The sequence below is a fragment of the Ictalurus punctatus genome, chromosome 1 (assembly GCF_001660625.3).
Source record: "Ictalurus punctatus breed USDA103 chromosome 1, Coco_2.0, whole genome shotgun sequence".
Taxonomy (NCBI): Eukaryota; Metazoa; Chordata; class Actinopteri; order Siluriformes; family Ictaluridae; genus Ictalurus; species Ictalurus punctatus.
Genome location: NC_030416.2, coordinates 28,877,060 through 28,899,620, shown reverse-complemented (window position 1 = coordinate 28,899,620; position 22,561 = coordinate 28,877,060). Strand labels below are relative to the sequence as shown.

At 41.8% G+C, this 22,561-nt stretch overlaps 1 protein-coding gene across 2 annotated transcripts in view; it reads left to right on the top strand.

Annotated features, from left to right (window-relative positions):
* The window catches only part of vopp1b (VOPP1 WW domain binding protein b), a 50,133-nt gene that overhangs the window by 19,285 nt on the left and 8,287 nt on the right, over nucleotides 1-22,561 (top strand). Inside the window, exons 3-4 of one of the 2 annotated variants that reach the window (XM_017482065.3) lie at nucleotides 18,087-18,164; nucleotides 21,730-21,863. In XM_017482065.3, coding sequence (XP_017337554.1) covers nucleotides 18,087-18,164; nucleotides 21,730-21,863 — 212 coding nt within the window. Of the gene's footprint in view, nucleotides 1-10,753; nucleotides 12,243-18,086; nucleotides 18,165-21,729; nucleotides 21,864-22,561 lie in introns of those variants that run through there. The other variant, XM_053683670.1, reaches the window with a different exon arrangement.

Below are 22,561 nucleotides of genomic sequence, written 5' to 3'. Positions count from 1 at the left end.
ACATGATCTTTGTAGATCTTTGCAGAACTCTGTAGATCTTGCCAACGTAAGACTAAAGATTAAGTAAATAAAACATTTTCACATCATTTTTGTGAAATATAGTTATTGTTCCTTGAGGTTGAGGTGTCAAATTACATTATGTGGCCAAAAGTTTGTGGACACCTGTCCATCACACCCACATGTGGTCCTTCCTCAAACTGTTGCCATAAAGTTAGAAACACGCAATTGTTTTGAATGTCTTTATATGCTGCAGCATTACAATTTCTCTTCACAGGAACTAAGAGGCTAAAAACTGTTCCAGCATGACAATGTCCCTGTGTACAAAGTGAGCTACATGAAGACATGGTTTGCCTGACCTCAATCCCACTGAACATCTTTGGGGAATTGGAACAGGCCTCCTCACCCAACATCAGTGCCTCACCTCACTAATGCTCTTATGGCTGAATGAGCACAAATCCCCACATCCACATTCCTAAATATAGAGGAAAGTATTCCCAGAAAATTGGAGATTATTTTAACAGCAAACAGGGACTAAATATGGAGTGAGATGTTCAACAAGCACATATCGGTGTGATGGTCAGGTGTCCACATACTTTGGGCCATATAGTATAATTTATAGGCAGAAAATTCTGATTTTTACTGTGTGCTGTGCAGCACCACTGATGCCACCGAGAGCACACTGACCTCTGTCTTATCTTAACTGCCAGAGCAGGCAAGCTGTCTTTGAGGTGATGCATGAGTCCCTGCATGATTTATTAGTGGTGAGGAAATGAAGTTCTACCCCAGGCACTCGATCTTCTCAACTGAGTTCCCATATCCAGGCAAGCCATACTGTAGTGTAGGAGTGTTGCTTTCCCTGGGATAGGCTCCAGGCTCCCCCATGACCCTGTGTAAGATAAGCGGTATGGAAAATGTATGAATGGATGGATGGATGGATATTAAAGGTTTGTTTTCAATACAATACACCATTTAATATTTTGTCTTAGGAGATATACCCCTTTGTTTGGATACATAAGTGTTCTTAGTTGTCCAAAATGCTTCTAGTGTGAACTGTTTCTTATAGGGAAACAATGAGTTGTAGGGTTCTCAAGTGAAACCTCTTGGAAATTTTTTTACCTAATTTCATACAAATGTGTTATTTTAGGAAAATATTATTTTCATACATTATTCCTCATTCAAGCAAACCATAAAATACTTCATATTGCTTGTAATAACGAATATTAAGGGTGGTATCCTGTTCCACTCTCACAGCTTAGAAGCAGGTGGTGTGTGTTTTTGGATGCAATGTCGTGAATAACTGTAGGAGTGTGATTCTTCAGGCAGAGATCCATTACACCTGACTGAGCCAAGTAAATATCAGATTCTCTGAGCATGCCACCCTGCTCTTTAAAAGGCAGCTATTGTCTCTGAAAAAGTGCCAGTAATTGGACTCCTCAATTTGAGGCATTTCATGGAAAGGTTATTATCAGTGGGTAATTATCCTCTTCAGTCTCTTCAGTGGAACCGGAGATCCTCCACAAAATTGCCATGGTGTCACACACATAGGAAGCCATTCAAACATTTGTCTTTTTATAGCTGCGAATTTAACAGAGGACCTTTTAAAAGTTTGGGAACCCAGAACAAAAAACTTCTAACTGTATTTTTTTTTCAAAATTGCATCCGGACATGCCTTTTTTCCACAACACTCTTTTGATTTATGGTCATAGCTGAAATGTCAGTATTACAGATTTCACATTTTACAGCCTTTCTTTTTTAGCTATTGTCACAATGTTTGACATGTGCCCTTAACAGCAAGATTAAACAGCAGATTCACTCTAACATAGTTGCAGTGTCGGGTTCAGAATATCCATCATTTTCATTTCCACACCCATTGGAACAAAGGCAGCAGCATATTTCACTGTAATACAAGTACAGATCTTGGTTTGGAAGCAGTGACAGCTGTCTGTGATATAAAATTGGAGGCTAAAATGTAATATCCATCAGTTGCTAGATAATGAATCTTGATCATCTTGACTCTTGCTAATGAGCATTGCATTAACAAGGTTTCATCCATGGCTTAATAAGAATGATGTGGACAGATACTATTACAATACTATTACATACACATACACACACTACACACACTCTTAAAGGCAGATATGCAGCTGCAATTGTGATCTGTAATTGTTTCTAATTTTGATCCAGTAGAAGTATAATCAAGCAGAACTTTCTGATGGAACAGGGGTCATATTATTAGGTCAGTATTATGAGGCTCAAATGAAGTCTTTAACTAGGTATCAATGCATAGCTCACAACATTTACATTAATATTTAGATTCAGATTTGTCATTTTGGTATCGGACATTGTGAATAAGAAATCTAAAAGAAGGCAATATTAGTTTGGTCATGAGTTTAGTGTTCTATTAAACATTCACCATTTAAAGCTGCTGTTTGGCAGTTTTCGTAATTTTTAAATAAGAGTCTTATCCGAAATAGTTTTTCTAGGCCCTCAAAGTGCTTTACATTGTATGGGGGGAAATCTCCTCAACCACCACCAGTGTGTAGCATCCACCTGGATGATGCGACAGTACACACCTGTTAAAATTGCTGGGTTTTGTACTGTAAAAAAAAGAAACCAATATAAATCATGTCAGAACCTTTTTTTTCCATTTTAATGTTACAACATAGTTGCACAAGTGTGCACACCCCTTAAATAATACTTTTTAAAGCACTTTTTGCTTCCTGTCAAAAACATATCTATCAAATGGTGAGTGGATTTCCTGTCTGACTGAGCATTTCCAAAACATTGATCATCTTCTCCTAAAGCCATTGCTTTGTTGACTTGTATTTGTGCTTTGGGTCATTATTGTGCTGGAAAGTGAATTTGTTTCTTCATGTTCAGCTGTCTTACAAAGGCTTGCAGGTTAGGTGACAAAGGAGATTGGGATTTGAAGCTATTCATGATTCCATCTGTCTTGACTAGCGCCCCAGTCCCAGCTGAACAGAAGCAGCCCCTTGCTGCACTGTTGCTTCACTGAATTTATAGTGTTCTTTGGGTGACAAACTGTCTTGCCTTTGTGACAAACATATCTTTTAAAATTATGCCCAAAAATGTCATCAGACTATACCACATTTTGGCACATGGTTTGGGGTGACTTAGGTGGGTCTGGATGTTTTTATTTATTGACTGCGGCCCAGTCTCCAAAGGGAGGGGATCATGCTCTGCTTCAGTAAGTCACAGTACATGTTGGCATTCATGGTTCCCTCAATGAACTGTAGCTCCCCAGTGCCAGCAGCACTCATGCAGCCCCAGACCATGACACTCCCACCACCATGCTTGACTGTAGGCAAGACACACTTGTCTTTGTACTCCTCACCTGTTGCCGCCACACACGTTTGACACCATCTGAACCAAATAAGTCTATCTTGGTCTCATCAGACCACAGGACATGGTTCCAGTAATCCATGTCATTAGTCTGCTTGTCTTCAGCAAACTGTTTGCGGGCTTTCTTGTGCATCATCTTTAGAAGAAGCTTTCTTCTGAGATGACAGCCATGCAGACCAATTTGATGCAGTGTGCGGCGTATGGTCTGAGCACTGACAGGCTGACCCCCCCATCCCTTCAACCTCTGCAGCAATGCTGGCAGCACTCATACATCTATTTCCCAAAGACAACCTCTGGATATGACACTGAGCATGTGCACTCAACTTCTTTGGTCGACCATGGCGAGGCCTGTTCTGAGTGGAACCTGTCCTGTTAAACCGCTGTATGGTCTTGGCCACCGTGCTACAGCTCAGTGTAAGGGTCTTGGCAATCTTCTTATAGCCTAGGCCTTCTTTATGTAGAGCAACAATTCTTTTTTCAGATCCTCAGAGAGTTCTTTGCCATGAGGTGCCATGTTGAACTTCCAGTGACCAGTATGAGGGAGTGTGAGAGCGATGACACCAAATTTAACACACCTGCTCCCCATTCACACCTGAGACCTTGTAACACTAACAAGTCACATGACACCGTGAAGGGAAAATGGCTAGTTGGGCCCAATTTTGACATTGTTCTCACTTTTTTTGCCAGTGGTTTAGACATTAATGGCTGTGTGTTGAGTTATTTTCAGGGGACAGCAAATTTACACTGTTACACAAGCTGTACACTCATTACTTTACATCATAGCAAAGTGTCATTTCTTCAGTGTTGTCACATGAAAAGATATAATCAAATATTTACAAAAATGTGAGGGGTGTGCTCAGTTTTGTGAGATACTGTGTATATTATATATATATATATATATATATATATATATATATATATATATATATATATACATACAGTGAGGGAAAAAAGTATTTGATCCCCTGCTGATTTTGTACGTTTGCCCACTGACAAAGAAATGATCATTGTATAATTTTAATGGTAGATTTATTTGAACAGTGAGAGACAGAATAACAAAAAAAAAAAAAAAAAAAAACGCATGTCAAAAATGTTATAAATTGATTTGCATTTTAATGAGGGAAATATGTATTTGACCCCTCTGCAAAACATGACTTGGTCATGGTGCAAAACCCTTGTTGGCAATCACAGAGGACAGACGTTTCTTGTAGTTGGCCACCAGGTTTACACACATCTCAGGAGGGATTTTGTCCCACTCCTCTTTGCAGATCTTCTCCAAGTCATTAAGGTTTCGAGGCTCACGTTTGGCAACTCGAACCTTCAGCTCCCTCCACAGATTTTCTATGGGATTAAGGTCTGGAGACTGGCTAGGCCACTCCAGGACCTTAATGTGCTACTTCTTGAGCCACTCCTTTGTTGCCTTGGCCGTGTGTTTTGGGTCATTGTCATGCTGGAATACCCATCCACGACCCATTTTCAATGCCCTGGCTGAGGGAAGGAGGTTCTCACCCAAGATTTGACGGTACATGGCCCCGTCCATCGTCCCTTTGATGCGGTGTTGTCCTGTCCCCTTAGCAGAAAGACACCCCCAAAGCATAATGTTTCCACCTCCATGTTTGACGGTGGGGATGGTGTTCCAGGGGTCATAGGCAGCATTCTTCCTCCTCCAAACACGGCAAGTTGAGTTGATGCCAAAGAGCTCCATTTTGGTCTCATCTGACCACAACACTTTCACCCAGTTGTCCTCTGAATCATTCAGATGTTCATTGGCAAACTTCAGACAGGCATGTATATGTGCTTTCTTGAGCAGGGGGACCTTGCGGGCACTGCAGGATTTCAGTCCTTCGCGGCGTAGTGTGTTACCAATTGTTTTCTTGGTGACTATGGTCCCAGCTGCCTTGAGATCATTGACAAGATCCTCCCGTGTAGTTCTGGGCTGATTCCTCACTGTTCTCATGATCATTGCAACTCCACGAGGTGGGATCATGCATGGAGCCCCAGGCCGAGGGAGATTGACAGTTCTTTTGTGTTTCTTCCATTTGCGAATAATCGCACCGACTGTTGTCACCTTCTCACCAAGCTGCTTGGCAATGGTCTTATAGCCCATTCCAGACTTGTGTAGGTCTACAATCTTGTCCCTGACATCCATGGAGAGCTCTTTGGTCTTGGCCATGGTGGAGAGTTTGGAATCTGATTGATTGATTGCTTCTGTGGACAGGTGTCTTTTATACAGGTAACAAGCTGAGATTAGGTGCACTCCCTTTAAGAGTGTGCTCCTAATCTCAGCTCGTTACCTGTATAAAAGACACCTGGGAGCCAGAAATCTTTCTGATTGAGAGGGGGTCAAATACTTATTTCCCTCATTAAAATGCAAATCAATTTATAACATTTTTGACATGCGTTTTTCTGGATTTTCTTGTTATTCTGTCTCTCACTGTTCAAATAAATCTACCATTAAAATTATAGACTGATCATTTCTTTGTTAGTGGGCAAATGTACAAAATCAGCAGGGGATCAAATACTTTTTTCCCTCACTATATATATGTATACACACACACACACACACACACACACACACAATTTTAAAGCCCCATTATAAAAGGGTGTTCACACTTCTACAATAACTTCTACAACCAGGTTAATGTACTTTTTTTTTCTTTTTGTTTTTTTCCTAAAACATTTCTGTTTGTTTTGTCATCTGGATTTTGGTGGTTGCTATATCATATTAAAGGTGGGAAAAAAAATCTTACATCATTTATCTTGTTTTAATTTTTTATCTAAAACAGAAAACTAAAAAAAAGGGGGGGGGGGGGAGTATAGATTTTTTAAATATCTACTTTACATTCACTGTTAATTAGAGCGATTTAGCTGAACATAGGTCAGAGGCCAAGCTATTACACTAGTTACATTTAATGATGACCCACATTTCCAACTGCCTGCACCAACTTTCCCATGTAGCGAGATAACTTTTCTTTCAGTTTTGAGTCATTTTATTAAAGCGAATTTCAAAACTGAGACAGCCATTAGATGTCTTTCAGGCCATTTCCTTCTAATAGAGTTATATAACCAAAGACATTCCAATTCATTCCACTCTATTTCACTCCACAGAGAGCTGCTTCTGGGTATTATTGCTGCATTTGTTACAACAAATGTTTCAGAGCTTTGAATTCCTCTATCATTTTAATAAAAAACGAGTCTTTCTATCCAAAAAATGTAACATTTTCTCTAACATTTTCCCTCTTTAGTTGAAGTGCATTCAGCTTGGTGGGAAAACTGGCTCTGGTACAGGCTACCAATCAGCTTGGTCTTCTGAAATGGGCTCTGTTTTTTCTTTTTTCCTTTTGGAGTATAGACAGAGTAACATTGAATAACATTGTCCTAATCTACACACTGCATTATCACCTGATCGTTACCTGTTTACAGTTTGTTTGTTTAGTCTGAGCAAAGTACAATGTTTCATCAGCCAATTTCAATCCAGCCAAAACATTCAGCCATTATACTGCATGTGTGTGCACAATATACGTTGAAATATTTAATCCCTCACCAATGAATACTGGATGCAGCTCCATACATATTTAATGGCAATTCATGGAAGTCATTGTACTGACGTGACCACCGTATGGTGTTCATGTTCACAAACATTCTCCTCACATGCATCAATGACTATATTCCTTCTTGAATGTGAACAACCAGATATCTATTATATCTTTTTAATGACGGGTCTATTGGCAGTAGCAGCTGACAATATGACTTGTATGTAATTCATTGGATCAGGTTATGTTTTAGATATAAATAAATATTGTGTTTTGCAGTCATCATTCTACTGTATAAAACAGTTTACCAGTGACCGCTGATTACATAACCTCATATACACACACACACACACACACACACACACACACACACACACACACACACACACAGAGGACAGATATCCTGCTGCATTCATGAATTCATTTTTATTCATAATGCCCTACTGGGTTAATACCATGTTTCCTCCAAATACCAAATAGAAAAGTTGGAATTCTTTCATTCAAGCAACATAAAAATAAAACCTTAAGGTCTTTCTCTATCTATCTTTTAGTTTCTCCTCCAAAGTCAATATTTTATGACAATAAAGGATGATAGAGTAAATAATACACCTCGTTCGCATTAATTACACCTGCGACTGTATTTCATATTCTCTTCTCAATCACTGAAGATGACACATTACGGATGTGTCAACAATGTGGAAAATTTGATCCCAAATAGAGATAAAGCCTAGGAGGTGTTTCAGTCGATGTAATCGCCTGACATGACTCTCACTGATAGGCTGCATGAATCTACAGTCTGGGCTAGAAAGAAATCATCCCCAGTCTTGCTACCATTCTGTTTTGTTGGGTTTTTTTTTTTCTTCTATTTTATCTAATGAACCCGTGTGGTGCTGTTGCACCTGGTACCAAAATAATCTTTAAAACAGCTTTAAAAAATCTGATGTGGATTCCAAAAATAAAGCCTTGTATTGATGTGTTTATATTTTTTGAAAGTCAGGTGAGGCATACCCCATTTAGAATAGCCCTGCAGTTTAATGTGAAAATAATCATTGTTATCCCTACACAGGAAATGTGCTACCCTACTGGATTTAGGAATTAATGAATGCAATCCAAACAGCAGGAGATTTGAAGTGGGTTCAAGTTAAGTCTTCAGATATCAGGCCAGTTCTGTTTCAAGCTAAATGTTCAGTCTGGAGTCTATTTCAGCTTGTGTTGCTATAACAGAGTTCCACTTAGATAAAGAGGCACTCCACTTGCTTGCTCTCACAATGCTAGTAATGCTACTATGCTGCATATTCCCCAAGCTTTCCCTCTTATATGGCCCATTAAGTATGGTAATATTGTCGAATATTTCTAATGGGAGCCATTTGTTTTTCAAGACCTTCCTATTATTTATTTATTTGTAGGTTGATTGATTGATTGATTTTGTTTTATATGAAACTGCCTCTGCAGAGGTTGTGCTACTTTCAGTATGGTGTGAAACAAAAAGGGCACGGTTTTCACTTTCTCAAAATGTGAATCATTAGAGAGTCTGTCTAATAGATAAAAAATTTCAAACATAAGATCCTGCATATATTCTGCATCTGTTTGATTTGGACAGTAAAATGATTTCTTATTTCCTGTCTTCCTTAGAAATCTATTTTGCTTTATGGCTTTCTCTTTTGTGTTCCACTGCGTTGTGTCTCAGCTGCTATCGAGGTAAAATAGCTTCACAAAATTATACAGTATCTACACTATTATATTGTTAAGCTGAAGGGCTAACCTCATCAGCAATGAATTAAAAGATGAATAAAAAGATTGGATCTCAGCATGCCTGGCAGACACCTCATCATGGATGGCAGCTCATCAGCTGAAACCTAATTCCAGCAAAACTTAAGTGCTGTTCATCCCAGGAGATGCATCCTCATGTCAGGATCTTGGACAACTGTTAGGTCTCACCGTCTGTCATTTCACGCAACCTTGGTGTAACCATGGACAATCAACTGTCCTTCGCCTCTCACATTGCTAAACTGACATGCTCACGATGATTTATCCTTTACAAAATCAAAAGGATTCATCCATTTCTAGCCACACAGGCCACTCAGGTGCTTGTTCAGTCCCTTGTCATTTCGAGACTGGACTACAGCAACTCGCTCCTGACAGGTCTGCCTCTGAGCGCCATTAGACCTTTGCAACAGATCCAAAATGCATCTGCATGACTTGTATCCAATAGTAATGGGAAATTCAGATCATTTTACTGACTTGGCTCTTTGAATCTCGTTCAGCATATAATTAAAATGTTACATGTTAAATTCCCCAACACATCTATTACTTACGCAAACGTTGCTCACATTTAGAATAATAAATAAACTATAGGCTAATGCAACCAAGGCTGAATTATGAGAAACAGAAATGATACATTAATAACCTAGCTGGGTCATCAGGCTACACAGTCTGTTAATTCACCTGTTAATTCATCTATTAATTCACCTCCCGATCCAAGTCGTTTCTGTGATGCTTTTGTCACGCCACATTTTGTCACGTCCCATTTGGCAACACTGTTCCCAGGAAACAGAAATTATTAGTTTAGCTCACGAGTCTGCGGGTTCGAGTCTTTCGTTCATCCTGTGACCGCCCCATAGGCTAAGTGCAGTGGGCCTGTGATGTGATGAAAGAATGACCTGAAAGAAAGACTGATGCTTGTGTACAAAGCCAAAAAATGGACCAGCACTCTGGATAAGGGCGTCTGCCAAATGCCATAAATGTAAATATGATGTAAATGAATAACTTTTGTTTATTTCCCAATTTTATCTGAGCTTGCTGAATTTTAAAAATGTTGATGAATTTAAAAACAGTTTCACTTTTCAGTCTCTGCCTACAACCACTGAAACTGCAAATACACAATATGAACATTTTTCCAGGCATACTGTATATTGCATAGCTAATGTATACTTAGGCTTTTGCTTCTGGAAGCTTCATAAATTTTTCACAGTGCACAGAGGAGGAAAATCAAATTAAAAAGATTGATAAATGGCCATTTTTAGGCCTTCCATCAGTCTGTGATGAACAGAGTATTAAAATATGGTGTTTATATAATATATATATAATATGGTGTCATGTTTTTGTGAAGGAAGATGAGCTCCTGTGCTGAGCTTTAATCTATGTTTAAATTTAAGGTTTAAGTTTAAATATACTTCTTTTATTATAGGCAGTGGCGGTGTGTCTGAATTACCCACAATGCATCTGTCAGAAGAGACATGCTGTCACGATTCCCCCTTGAAGCAGTGTGCTCTAAGCGCAAATGCGCGAGCACCTGCTTTTCCGCTGTCGACCGTAGTGACATTGGGACACGTGTGTTTTGTTTATGTTTGTCATGTCTCCTCCCTGTTCCGTCATTGGCTGGGAATTCACGTGGGTCTGTATTGCTCCCAGCTGATAGCAGTTTACACGCTAATCAGGTCCGCATATATACCGCGCGCTTCCCAGCACACAACGCGGAAGATTAATAAGTCGTAAGTAAATGTTTAGCGTTAGTTTAGTTCGCGTCATAGTCATAGTCATAGTCATAGTCATAGTCATAGTCATAGTCATAGTCATAGTCATAGTCATAGTCATAGTCATAGTCATAGTCAGTTCGCGCTGGATATCCGCTTCAAGTTCATCAACATAGTTTGTTTCTTGTTTTGGTTTTCGGCCTAGATTCCTGCCTAGCCCCATATATACCTGTTTGCCAATCGCCTGACCTCTTGCCTGTTTATGAATTACGTTTTGGATCACGTTTTGGATTTGTCTGCCTGCCTGTCTCTTGATAACAACTGTTATCCTGCACTTGCATTCGCCTTATCTCTGCTTCGTATCTCTGCTATGATGTGTGACAGAATCTTCCGCCTTAACATGGATGCAGCAGGAGGACTAGAGAGAAGGCACACCACAGCAACTAGGAAAATCGTAGGACAATACCGCATCGGGGAACGCTCGGATTACTGGCCACATTTTTCATCCGTGCAATTTCCCCAAAGGTACACCATTGAATTGCCGCCAGAGACAGCGGGATTGGGGAGCTACCCGCTGGAGTTTCTCTTCAGCTGCCAGGAGTATTTCTGCAGCTTGGCGGTTCCCAAGGCTACTAAGAGAAAGTGGATCGGGTTCCTGGTGTCCAGGTTTTGCGGCCCGGCCCGTGACTGGGCGGAGCAGCTGGTGAGTGCTGGGTCGCCAGCCCTCCATGATGTCACTCAGTTTACAGAGCTGTTTATGGAGGAGTTTTCACAGCCTGGACAACTTCGTGGTCTTGATTTACTGGGGTGGAGAGTCAATGGACAGCCCCAGGTGGACCCACCATTCAACCTCTATTATGAGGAGATGGACAGGGCAGCAACCAGCGATCCACTTCAGTTTCTGGCCAACACGGGGGCGAAATCCCCGAGATGTATGACCGAGGGCTGCGGGAGAGAGACTCAGCTTCAATGTCCCACTTGCAGGAAGCTGGGCCTCCAGGAAGCTTTCTTCTGCTCTCAGGAATGCTTCAAGAGCAGCTGGCGGGAGCATAAGAAACTCCACCAGAGAGCCCGTGCAGAGACCCAGCCCGGGACCGACAGGGTGACCTCAGAGCTCGAACCTGAGCCCCACGAGGTGGGCTCACCCGCCGAGTTCCAACAAAAGGTCCAAGTCAAGCCTCAAGTCCCTGAGATCCAAGTCAAGCCTCCAGTCCCTGAGCTCCAGGTCCAGCCTCCAGTCCCTGAGCTCCAGGTCCAGCCTCCAGTCCCTGAGCGCCAAGCCAATCCTCCAGTCCCTGAGCGCCAAGCCAATCCTCCAGTCCCTGAGCGCCAAGCCAAGCCTCCAGTCCCTGAGCTCCAAGTCAAGCCTCAAGTCCCTGATGTCCAAGTCAAGCCTCCAGTCCCTGAGATCCAAGTCAAGCCTCCAGTCCCTGAGATCCAAGTCAAGCCTCTAGTCCCTGAGATCCAAGTCCAAGTCAAGTCTCACCTCCCTGAGGGCCAGGCCTCCAGGCTCTGACGCCCAAGCCAGGCCTCCAGGCTCTGACGCCCAAGCCAAGCTTCACGTCCCTGAGCTCACGTTCAAGCCTGCTGATCCAGTTTCCCAAGCTCTGCTAATATCTCAGCCTAATGACCAAATTCTGCTCACGCCCCAGTCTGCTGACACGCACAGCCAAGCTCCGCTCACGCCCCAGTCTGCTGACACGCCCAGACAAGCTCCGCCCATGCCCAAGGTTCACCTAGTGACCTCAGAGCCTCGGCCTCCCTGTTCAGCTGTGGACGTCGCTCGGCCTCCCTGTTCAGCTGTGGACGTCGCTCGGCCTCCCTGTTCAGCTGTGGACGTCGCTCGGCCTCCCTGTTCAGCTGTGGACGTCGCTCGGCCTCCCTGTTCAGCTGTGGACGTCGCTCGGCCTCCCTGTTCAGCTGTGGACGTCGCTCGGCCTCCCTGTTCAGCTGTGGACGTCGCTCGGCCTCTCTGTTCAGCTGTGGACGTCGCTCGGCCTCCCTGCTCCATGGCAGATAGCGTTCCCCTCTTCTGCTTCGAGGAGACCCACGCTCCTCTCCCTGGCCTTACAGGGGACTTCGCTCTGCCTTCCAGTTCAGCTGGGGACGTCGCTCCGCTTTCTGGCGCCGACGAGGACGTCGCCCTGCTTCCCTGCTCTGCCGAGTACAGTGCTCTGTTTCCCTGCGCCGCCGAGGACGTCGATCTGCCTTCCTTCTCCGCCGAGGACGTCGATCTGCCTTCCTTCTCCGCCGAGGACGTCGCTCTGCCTTCATGCTCCGACGAGGACGTCGCCCTGCTTCCCTGCTCCGCCGAGTACAGTGCTCTGTTTCCCTGCTCCGCTGAGGACGTCGCTCTGCCCTCATGCCCGGCTGAGGTCGTCGCTCAGCCCCCCTGTCCGGCTGAGGTCGTCTCTCAGCCCCCCTGTCCGGCTGAGGTCGTCGCTCAGCCCCCCTGTCCGGCTGAGGTCGTCGCTCAGCCTCCCTGTCCGGCTGAGGTCGTCGCTCAGCCTCCCTGTCCGGCTGAGGTCGTCGCTCAGCCTCCCTGTCCGGCTGAGGTCGTCGCTCAGCCTCCCTGTCCGGCTGAGGTCGTCGCTCAGCCTCCCTGTCCGGCTGAGGTCGTCGCTCAGCCTCCCTGTCCGGCTGAGGTCGTCGCTCAGCCTCCCTGTCCGGCTGAGGTCGTCGCTCAGCCTCCCTGTCCGGCTGAGGTCGTCGCTTAGCCTCCCTGTCCGGCTGAGGTCTTCGCTCTGCTTCCCTACGCCGCCAAGAACACCATGCAGTTTCATGTCTCTGCTTGGGACATTCAGCCCAGGGGGCCGGGGCCGCCAATGAAGTGGGATGACTCATGGCACTCCGGGAGGAGTGCCCTTGGGGGGGTTCTGTCACGATTCCCCCTTGAAGCAGTGTGCTCTAAGCGCAAATGCGCGAGCACCTGCTTTTCCGCTGTCGACCGTAGTGACATTGGGACACGTGTGTTTTGTTTGTTTGTCATGTCTCCTCCCTGTTCCGTCATTGGCTGGGAATTCACGTGGGTCTGTATTGCTCCCAGCTGATAGCAGTTTACACGCTAATCAGGTCCGCATATATACCGCGCGCTTCCCAGCACACAATGCGGAAGATTAATAAGTCGTAAGTAAATGTTTAGCGTTAGTTTAGTTCGCGTCATAGTCATAGTCAGTTCGCGCTGGATATCCGCTTCCAGTTCATCGTCATAGTTTGTTTCTTGTTTTGGTTTTCGACCTAGATTCCTGCTTAGCCCCGTGTATACCTGTTTGCCAATCGCCTGACCTCTTGCCTGTTTATGAATTACGTTTTTGGATTTGTCTGCCTGCCTGTCTCTTTAAATAAACAACTGTTATCCTGCACTTGCATCCGCCTTATCTCTGCTTCGTATCTCTGCTACGATGTGTGACACATGCGTGCATACAAGGGGAAAAAATGAAAAAGTAGCCTCTTTCCTAGCCATTTTTATTTATTTTTTACTTAATTTCTATAACATAATTTAAACAAGTGTAAATTAGTATGTATGTATAATAATGATGATGATGATAAATAATGGTAATAATAATAATAATAATAATAATAATAATAATAATAAAGAACTTCGCTTAACTTAATTTGCAAAAAATATTGACAAAGGTTAGGGAATGGTAAGGGAAGAGACAGCATTTGTTTTTATTTCTTATGATATCATTTTATATGAAATTTATTTTTTTATCTTTTTTTTTTTTTTCCATAAGATGAAGTCCAATAGATTAGTAGTACTGGAGCACTTAAACCCAGAGACTGAAGCAACTCAAAGTGCATTATTTAAATGCATCAGGCATTTAAGTCACACACAGCTGGCTTGCAATTGCTTGCTCTGTGACCTGTGACCACTGCTTCACTTCCATGTCATTCCTGGATGTTCAGTGCTCTTGTGATCGATCACCTGTTATTCACACCTCATGGAATGTGGACATGCTATTTAGCTTTAAACCTAATCTAATCAGATCCATAGACAGCATGATTACACTTACTGTAGGTTAAATTATATGTAGTAATCAGACTCTATGTAGTATCCTCTGGGCAGGAGAAAAGTAGAGTTGCACAATTGCATGTGATCAGTTGCAGTTAATCTATTTACTCATTCTTCCAGTCAAAATCCTGCATAACTGAAATTAATACAGTGTATGCATATCAAATAATATACCCCTGTAAGCTAAAGTCTATGTTTATGTAATTAAAATAAATGGCGCACTTACATAGCGCTTTTATCCAAAGCGTTTTACACTGTGTCTCATTCACCCATTCACACAGACCAATGGTAGCAGAGCTGCTGTGCAAGGTGCTAACTTGCCATCAGGAGCAACTTGGGGTTCAGTGTCTTGCCCAAGGACACTTCGGTATGTGGAGTCATGTGGGGCGGCAATCGAACCACCAACCCTACGATTAGTGGACAACCCGCTCTACCACCTGAGCCACAGCCGCCCCACGCCACCCTAATTAAGACTGATTATTCATTCTCATTGAATCTGATTGAATTCTGATTTTTTTTTTTTCTTTAATGTGACACTGAGTCAAACAGCTAATAGAACTAACAGCTGGTCTTTTCTCTCAACTGGACCAGAAAGAATTGTGTGTCCTGACGCTTGATTAGACAGCAATTCCTGCCTTTTCCAGGTATTGAAGCTTCAACTGCTCAGACAGATCTTTCTGGTTAAGGGGAAATGAAGTGTCCCCATGTGCTTTAGAGTGACAGGTATACAATCATAGTACCCTCCTTCTGCCCACATCTCATCACGAGCATGCACGAGCACATTCTTCATTTATAATTGATCACTTCCTGCATGAGAGAGCCTGCTTGCTTGGAGATGGCTAAAGATATACAGTTTAACACATGGGGGAATGGCAAGGCTCCAGGTGCACAGTCACCACGGAAATTAGATTGTATAAGCACTGGGACTTGGGTCCAGCCATTCTGTATCCTTTTTTTAGGCTACAGGAGGGTCTTAAAATAAATGAAGTTAGGACATCATTAGACCAAACGTAAAGCAATTCTAGACATTTCAGGAAGAGCAGTCTGAGCAGTCATTATTATGGGTGAAGGGCTCCAAATTTCAGGTGTGGATTAATATTCTGTTACAGCAGTTCTAACAGTAGCAGCGTCTGTAATTCAAATGATAGGATTATATTTTTGAGTTAATTCTATTCATTCATTCATGATAATTTTTATAGTAACAGTTCATTCAGAGGGATTTGTATTGCGGACCCTCAACGTAATCTAGAGCTAATAATAAATGGATTTTTTTTTTTCTGTGTGGTGTTATTTAACAAAGACAAAGGTATACTTATTGACAGCTCAAGTTTTCTGACTTTTATTTGGTATTTATTTATTGAAAGAGTCTCAGGTATCAGTGCTAGGAAACAGTCAATAAGTTTTACACCATGGAAAAGTCTTCAGCACAGAGAACTTTGTGCTTTCTGGTTGCAATTTTCTTTCTTATTAACTTCAAAAGTGAGAAAAACAAAACAGATGCTGGTGACTTTTTATATCTGCTTTAAGGTAAGTAATCAGTTAACGACCGACGCCTGGTAGTGCCTACTCAGCGAGGCATAAGGTCCCTTTCCAGAACTTTCAGACTAACTGTCCCTCAGTGGTGTTATGCATTTCCAACCTCGAGCCTTCAAAAATGGCTAAAGACCCACCTCTTCCGTGAACACGTAACTAACTATAAATGGCTAATGTATCATTCTAATAAATCAAAAATGTAATCATAGCCAAAAGGTGTGTGCTGTGGTATAAGAATAAAACACTACAAGATATGCTGTTATAAAAAAATAATCCACTTCAGAGTGGTAACTGCATCACACTACCCACTACCCTATAACAGTATTCCACATTGTTATTCCTTATTTATTAATTGGTATTAATGCAGATGGTCCACTGGGTGTATTTTCAATGTCACAGCTTACGGATGGATATATGAATATATGGATATCAAATAAGTTTCTCTTCTGCATGTATCGCAATATCAAGTAAAATTAAAGCAATTTAAATCTCTGGTTACACCCAAAAAGTGCCACAGAAAGAACCTGTATTGAAAGATTCAGTTCTGATTGTGGCACAGGAGCATCACAGACATTTTGAGAGCTGGTATCCGATTACACACTCAATTGATTAGGTTTATATACGTTTCACTGCAGCATGTAGCTATCTAATAACTCATTTATCAAGCTTGCCATTGAACAGACGTTCAATGGCAAGTAAAACCTTTTTAAAGGTTCAAATGTAAAACCTTTGTAAAAACATTTACAGTACACAAGAAATTTTAGTATTCATAAAACCCCGTAATTTTATAAAAACATTCGTATCCTAATTGTGCTACTGAGTGTGTTAATTTTACGCATAAGAATACTAAGTTATGTAAATCTTGATTTGATCGATTTCAAATTATATAATTTGCATGCATTATTGCACTTTTATATATGGTATATACTGTCACATATAAATTGCTTATTTTTATTAAGTCAGGGACTTAATATAAAGTTTTGTGTTACTATATATTATTGCCATTAATTAAAGAATTTGAGATAAATAAAGAAAGTGAGCCAACACAACCCCGTAAATTAAGACAAATACAATTATTCATTCAGTTATAGCAAAAGAAATGTCACCGTATAAACGGAGGATGGGCCAGTCTGTCTGTACATAGCAGTAAGCCGTGAACTAATGCCTCAGCTGACAGAAGATTAAGGTTGTGCTTATGAGGGTAAGGATATGATTTTTTTTTTTTTTAGAGGAGAAAAGCTGGCTTATAAATTGGTTCCGTTTGCCGCAGCACCTACTTCTTATGCTGTATAACACTTCGAGCATGTCAGCTAAGGCACTTAAAACAATCTTAAAATAGCAGTTTCTCTGTGTGACCTACTCAGTGTGTATGAGCACCTGGATACAGTGTAGACTTTTTTTGTTTCCATGTCACACTATGTTCTTCACCTCACTTTTCTGTAATTTGTCCTTAGATTTTGACCTTTTCAGGTGCTGTTACGGTGCTAAATATGTTGTTGGCATATTGGTCAAAATAACTTTTTTTGTATTTCCAACCCTCTGTGTGCTGAACTTTTATGGAGTTTTGAGGGCATCACTAAACGCAAATCAGCTATGTCAGGAACACACTTTTTCACTCCACAGGTGATCAGTATAAGCATGCGAGTAAGAAGTAAATCAGTGTTTCCCTAACTTCTGTAAATCCACCAGAAAAGATTTGTTCGGTCTGGCTTATGCGAACATTTACACACAACTTTACTAAATGAGTGATAAATGAGGCCCAATTTGTGACATTTACTGTGTTGAGAAGCTAAAGTTTCAGCAATGTTTCAGACATCTTTAGTCAGACTGACTGTTTTACTACTGTTTGTTAAACTGGCTCCTTACCCAACATGATATTTGTAGGAAGATAGTCTAAGCAAGATAAAAAATTTAAAACATAAAAGCAACATTTCCACATTGTGTTAGTGAAATATATTTATGGTTTCTTAAAGTTAAGGCATCACAACATGTTTTAGGCAGAAAAACCCAAGACCTTTTTGCTACATCAGCATCTGATGGGTTTCACAGGGCCACGTCACAAATCATAACCTTTAATACCGGTTGTTTTCTTTGTTTATCTCCACTACATTGTCTATACATGCATTTGAATATTGCTCCAACTAACTCTTATCTCCTCTGTATGGACAGATGCCGCTCGTATGAGGACTGTTGTGGGACTCGCTGTTGTGTGCGTGCTCTGTCCATCCAGAGACTCTGGTACTTCTGGTAAGAGTTGCTTTTTTTATATAAGTAATTCAGATATTAAACGTTCTAAACAAACATATCAGGCATCCGGTAAGTAATTTGCTCCACTGTCGTGTGTTAAATCATATACAACACCTGTAGAATGTCCAGCTTTGGTGTGGTAAAGAAAATAGCTCAGCTTCTTGACGTCACAGATCAATACTCTGCCTTATAGAGCTATATGTCACCTGCTGTGTGTGGACCGAGAGATAGACTCAAAGCTATTAATCTCCTGCATCGTGCACTTCCCTTGGTTATTTTTCGAATTTTATACTGCTGAAAACTCTGCCCAGGTACAGAAAGGTTAAACGCACATATCAAAGGGCGTGGTTTTGGCCTGATGCCCTTAATCAGAATGGTATTTATACCATGGTACAGTGAGGGAAAAAAGTATTTGATCCCCTGCTGATTTTGTAGGTTTGTCCACTGACAAAGAAATTATCAGTCTATAATTTTAATGGTAGATTTATTTGAACAATGAGAGACAGAATAACAACAAGAAAATCCAGAAAAACGCATGTCAAAAATGTTATAAATTGATTTGCATTTTAATGAGGGAAATAAGTATGGCCCTGGATTTCTGGCTCCCAGGTGTCTTTTATACAGGTAACGAGCTGAGATTAGGAGCACACTCTTAAAGGGAGTGCTCCTAATCTCAGCTTGTTACCTGTATAAAAGACACCTGTCCACAGAAGCAATCAATCAATCAGATTCCAAACTCTCCACCATGGCCAAGACCAAAGAGCTCTCCAAGGATGTCAGGGACAAGATTGTAGACCTACACAAGTCTGGAATGGGCTATAAGACCATTGCCAAGAAGCTTGGTGAGAAGGTGACAACAATTGGATTATTCGCAAATGGAAGAAGCACAAAAGAACTGTCAATCTCCCTCGGCCTGGGGCTCCATGCAAGATCGCACCTTGTGGAGTTGCAATGATCATGAGAACAGTGAGGAATCGGCCCAGAACTACACGGGAGGATCTTGTCAATGATCTCAAGGCAGCTGGGACCATAGTCACCAAGAAAACAATTGGTAACACACTACGCCGCGAAGGACTGAAATCCTGCAGTGCTCGCAAGGTCCCCCTGCTCAAGAGAGCACATATACATGCCCGTCTGAAATCTGCCAATGAACATCTGAATGATTCAGAGGACAACTGGGTGAAAGTGTTGTGGTCAGATGAGACCAAAATGGAGCTCTTTGGCATCAACTCAACTCGCTGTGTTTGGAGGAGGAGGAATGCTGCCTATGACCCCAAGAACACCATCCCCACCGTCAAACATGGAGGTGGAAACATTATGCTTTGGGGGTGTTTTTCTGCTAAGGGGACAGGACAGCTTCACCGCATCAAAGGGACGATGGACGGGGCCATGTACCGTCAAATCTTGGGTGAGAACCTCCTTCCCTCAGCCAGGGCATTGAAAATGGGTCGTGGATGGGTATTCCAGCATGACAATGACCCAAAACACACGGCCAAGGCAACAAAGGAGTGGCTCAAGAAGAAGCACATTAAGGTCCTGGAGTGGTCTAGCCAAGCCAGTCTCCAGACCTTAATCCCATAGAAAATCTGTGGAGGGAGCTGAAGTAGGAGTTGCCAAACGTCAGCCTCGAAACCTTAATGACTTGGAGAAGATCTGCAAAGAGGAGTGGGATAAATTCCCTCCTGAGATGTGTGCAAACCTAGTGACCAACTACAAGAAACGTCTGACCTCTGTGATTGCCAACAAGGGTTTTGCCACCAAGTACTAAGTCATGTTTTGCAGAGGGGTCAAATACATATTTCCCTCATTAAAATGCAAATCAATTTATAACATTTTTGACATGCGTTTTTCTGGATTTTTTTGTTGTTGTTGTTATTCTGTCTCTCATTGTTCAAATAAATCTACCATTAAAATTATAGAATGATCATTTCTTTGTCAGTGGGCAAACGTACAAAATGAGCAGGGGATCAAATACTTTTTTCCCTCACTGTATGTAACACACAGATATAACTGTTGGATTTTGTTCAGTTCATGTTGCTGAACTGAACTTGTTACTATTTCTTTTTAAATACTAATGTAGACTTAGTATTGTACATAGTCATCATTGTACATGATGATTCACTATATTTTATTATGGTTTTGCTATAACACTGTAGTTTCAGTGTGATACACTATGTCATTACTACAGATATCAAACCCAAACATGATATAGCCATAAATGTACGAAAGATACTATATGCTAAACCACAGTACTGCCATAGTTTTATTATAGTGCTTTAGGGTAACCATGTTAAGCACTGCACCATGCTCGTGCCGATCCTCTATCACTCCTCGACTGGTCCCACCATCTGTCTGGGTACAGGGAAGGCATGCATCAAGACTCTTCACCATTCTAGCACCTAGGTGGTGGAATGAACTTCCACTAGTTGTCCAAACAGATGAGTCACTGGCAGTCTCCAAATGATGTCTAAAGAGAGAGCTAACTCTTCCTGAAGGACTTAAATTAGAAAAGTGTTGGCTGTGTGCTTTTATTACTATATAACCTTCCCAACAGAGTTTTTTATACTGATGGTATTCTTAGTCCGTGACCTAGTGAAATGGTATCAGACTGCATTTATTGATAGAGACTTCAAAATCGCTCTGGATAAGGGCATCTGCAAAATGCCATAAAATGTATGTTTATTACACACCAAAAACAGCTTATGCTCAGGTCTTATGCTTGTTTCAGTGGGTAATGTCATCTGGCTACTGTAGATTTGTACCTAAGACCTGCTGCTGTAAGCATAAACACTATGACACTCATAATAAACATCCTTTCAACACTATTAGTACTATCTGACTTCATAGTACACAGTTTTACAGTTTCTTCCTCATGTGAGGGAGATTTTTCCTTGCCACTGCCACCTCTAGGATCTAATTCTACATCTGAATTTCTGCGAAGCTGCTCTGTGATAATATATACTGTTAAAAACAGCACTATACAGACAAAACTGAATAGAATTGAATTAAATAATATAGTATTTACTGAATGGTATGCTTTAAGATGAATGACTAATGAAGACTCTAAGGCAGGGGTCTTCATTCTTATCCGCAAAGGGTCAGTGTGGCTGCAGGTTTTCTTTACAGCCACATTGGAGGCACACTTAATAGTCAATGGGAGACTAAGGTGAACTGATTAAACAAGTGAAATCAGGTGTGGCTCCTGCTGTTTGTCTGCAGCCTTTGTGGATAGGATTAAAGAATCCTGCTCTAAGGGGTTAAGGCATCTGTACATATTTATATAGCTTTATTCTTAATGTAGATGAAACACCACCAGACAAACACAGTTTCAGATCATTTGATAGCCTTGAACAATGCCAAGATCTCTAAAAATGACGAACTCTGATAGAGAATATACTGTAAGTGTAGGGAGCATTGTTTCTCGGATGTTGTAAAAGCTTCAGATTTAATAATGTACCCATTAAATGGGAGCTTCAATGAAGTTAGGATAATGCACAGAGATGAATGTAATAGAACATACTCGTGATGGTGTTCCTCTCATTTCCGTTGCCTGTCTGTAAATTAGGCTGTTGCTGATGATGGGAGTGCTTTTCTGCTGCGGAGCTGGTTTTTTCATTCGCCGACGTATGTATCCATCTCCTCTGAGCGAAGAGCCCGCCTTTAACGTGTCATTCACCAGACACCCTGTGAGCACACCAGGTAAGGACGCCTACTTCCTGTCCAGTTTGTTATAAGGAGTTTTTATGCTTATTTAGCTTTTCTGTTTTGGTCATGAACAATGGGACACTTAATCTTGCTATATCATTGCAGGACATTCCGGATTGTCTACACACAACTTCGTACAGATTTTGTGTTACCTAAGCTCTTAATGATCCTTCTACCTCCACATTTCCCAACACACATAAGCTTGGAGTACAGTGGGGAGCCATAGCTCAGACAGTGAGACAGACATTTATTATCAGTCCTGTACTCTGAGGTCCAGAGAGCCACAGGCTAGTTACAGGCGTGAGATATTTCCTCATCAACTGCATCTCCTCTGTTTCTGCCCTTCCCAACATTTCTCCCTCTCTGCTTGCAGGATAAGCAGGAACTCTCAGATAAAGCATGTGTGATTGTAAACAAATATGGCATGAGCATATGGCCACCACCAACTTCCTGCTGTTCAGAATAGATGAGGCAAACAATATTACTGAGCAACAGACTTCTGTAACTGCATGCGTATACAATTCTGTACTCACCATGCTGTACTTGGAATAGTGAAATTTACATAGTAGGATAAAATCTCTGTTGTTCTATTGTAAGTATCAGAATATCCAAAAGTATTGGCGTTCATTTTAGAGAGCATTAGAACACATGCACTAGTGTTACAAATATGGACCCTTTTTTCCTCCAAAGGT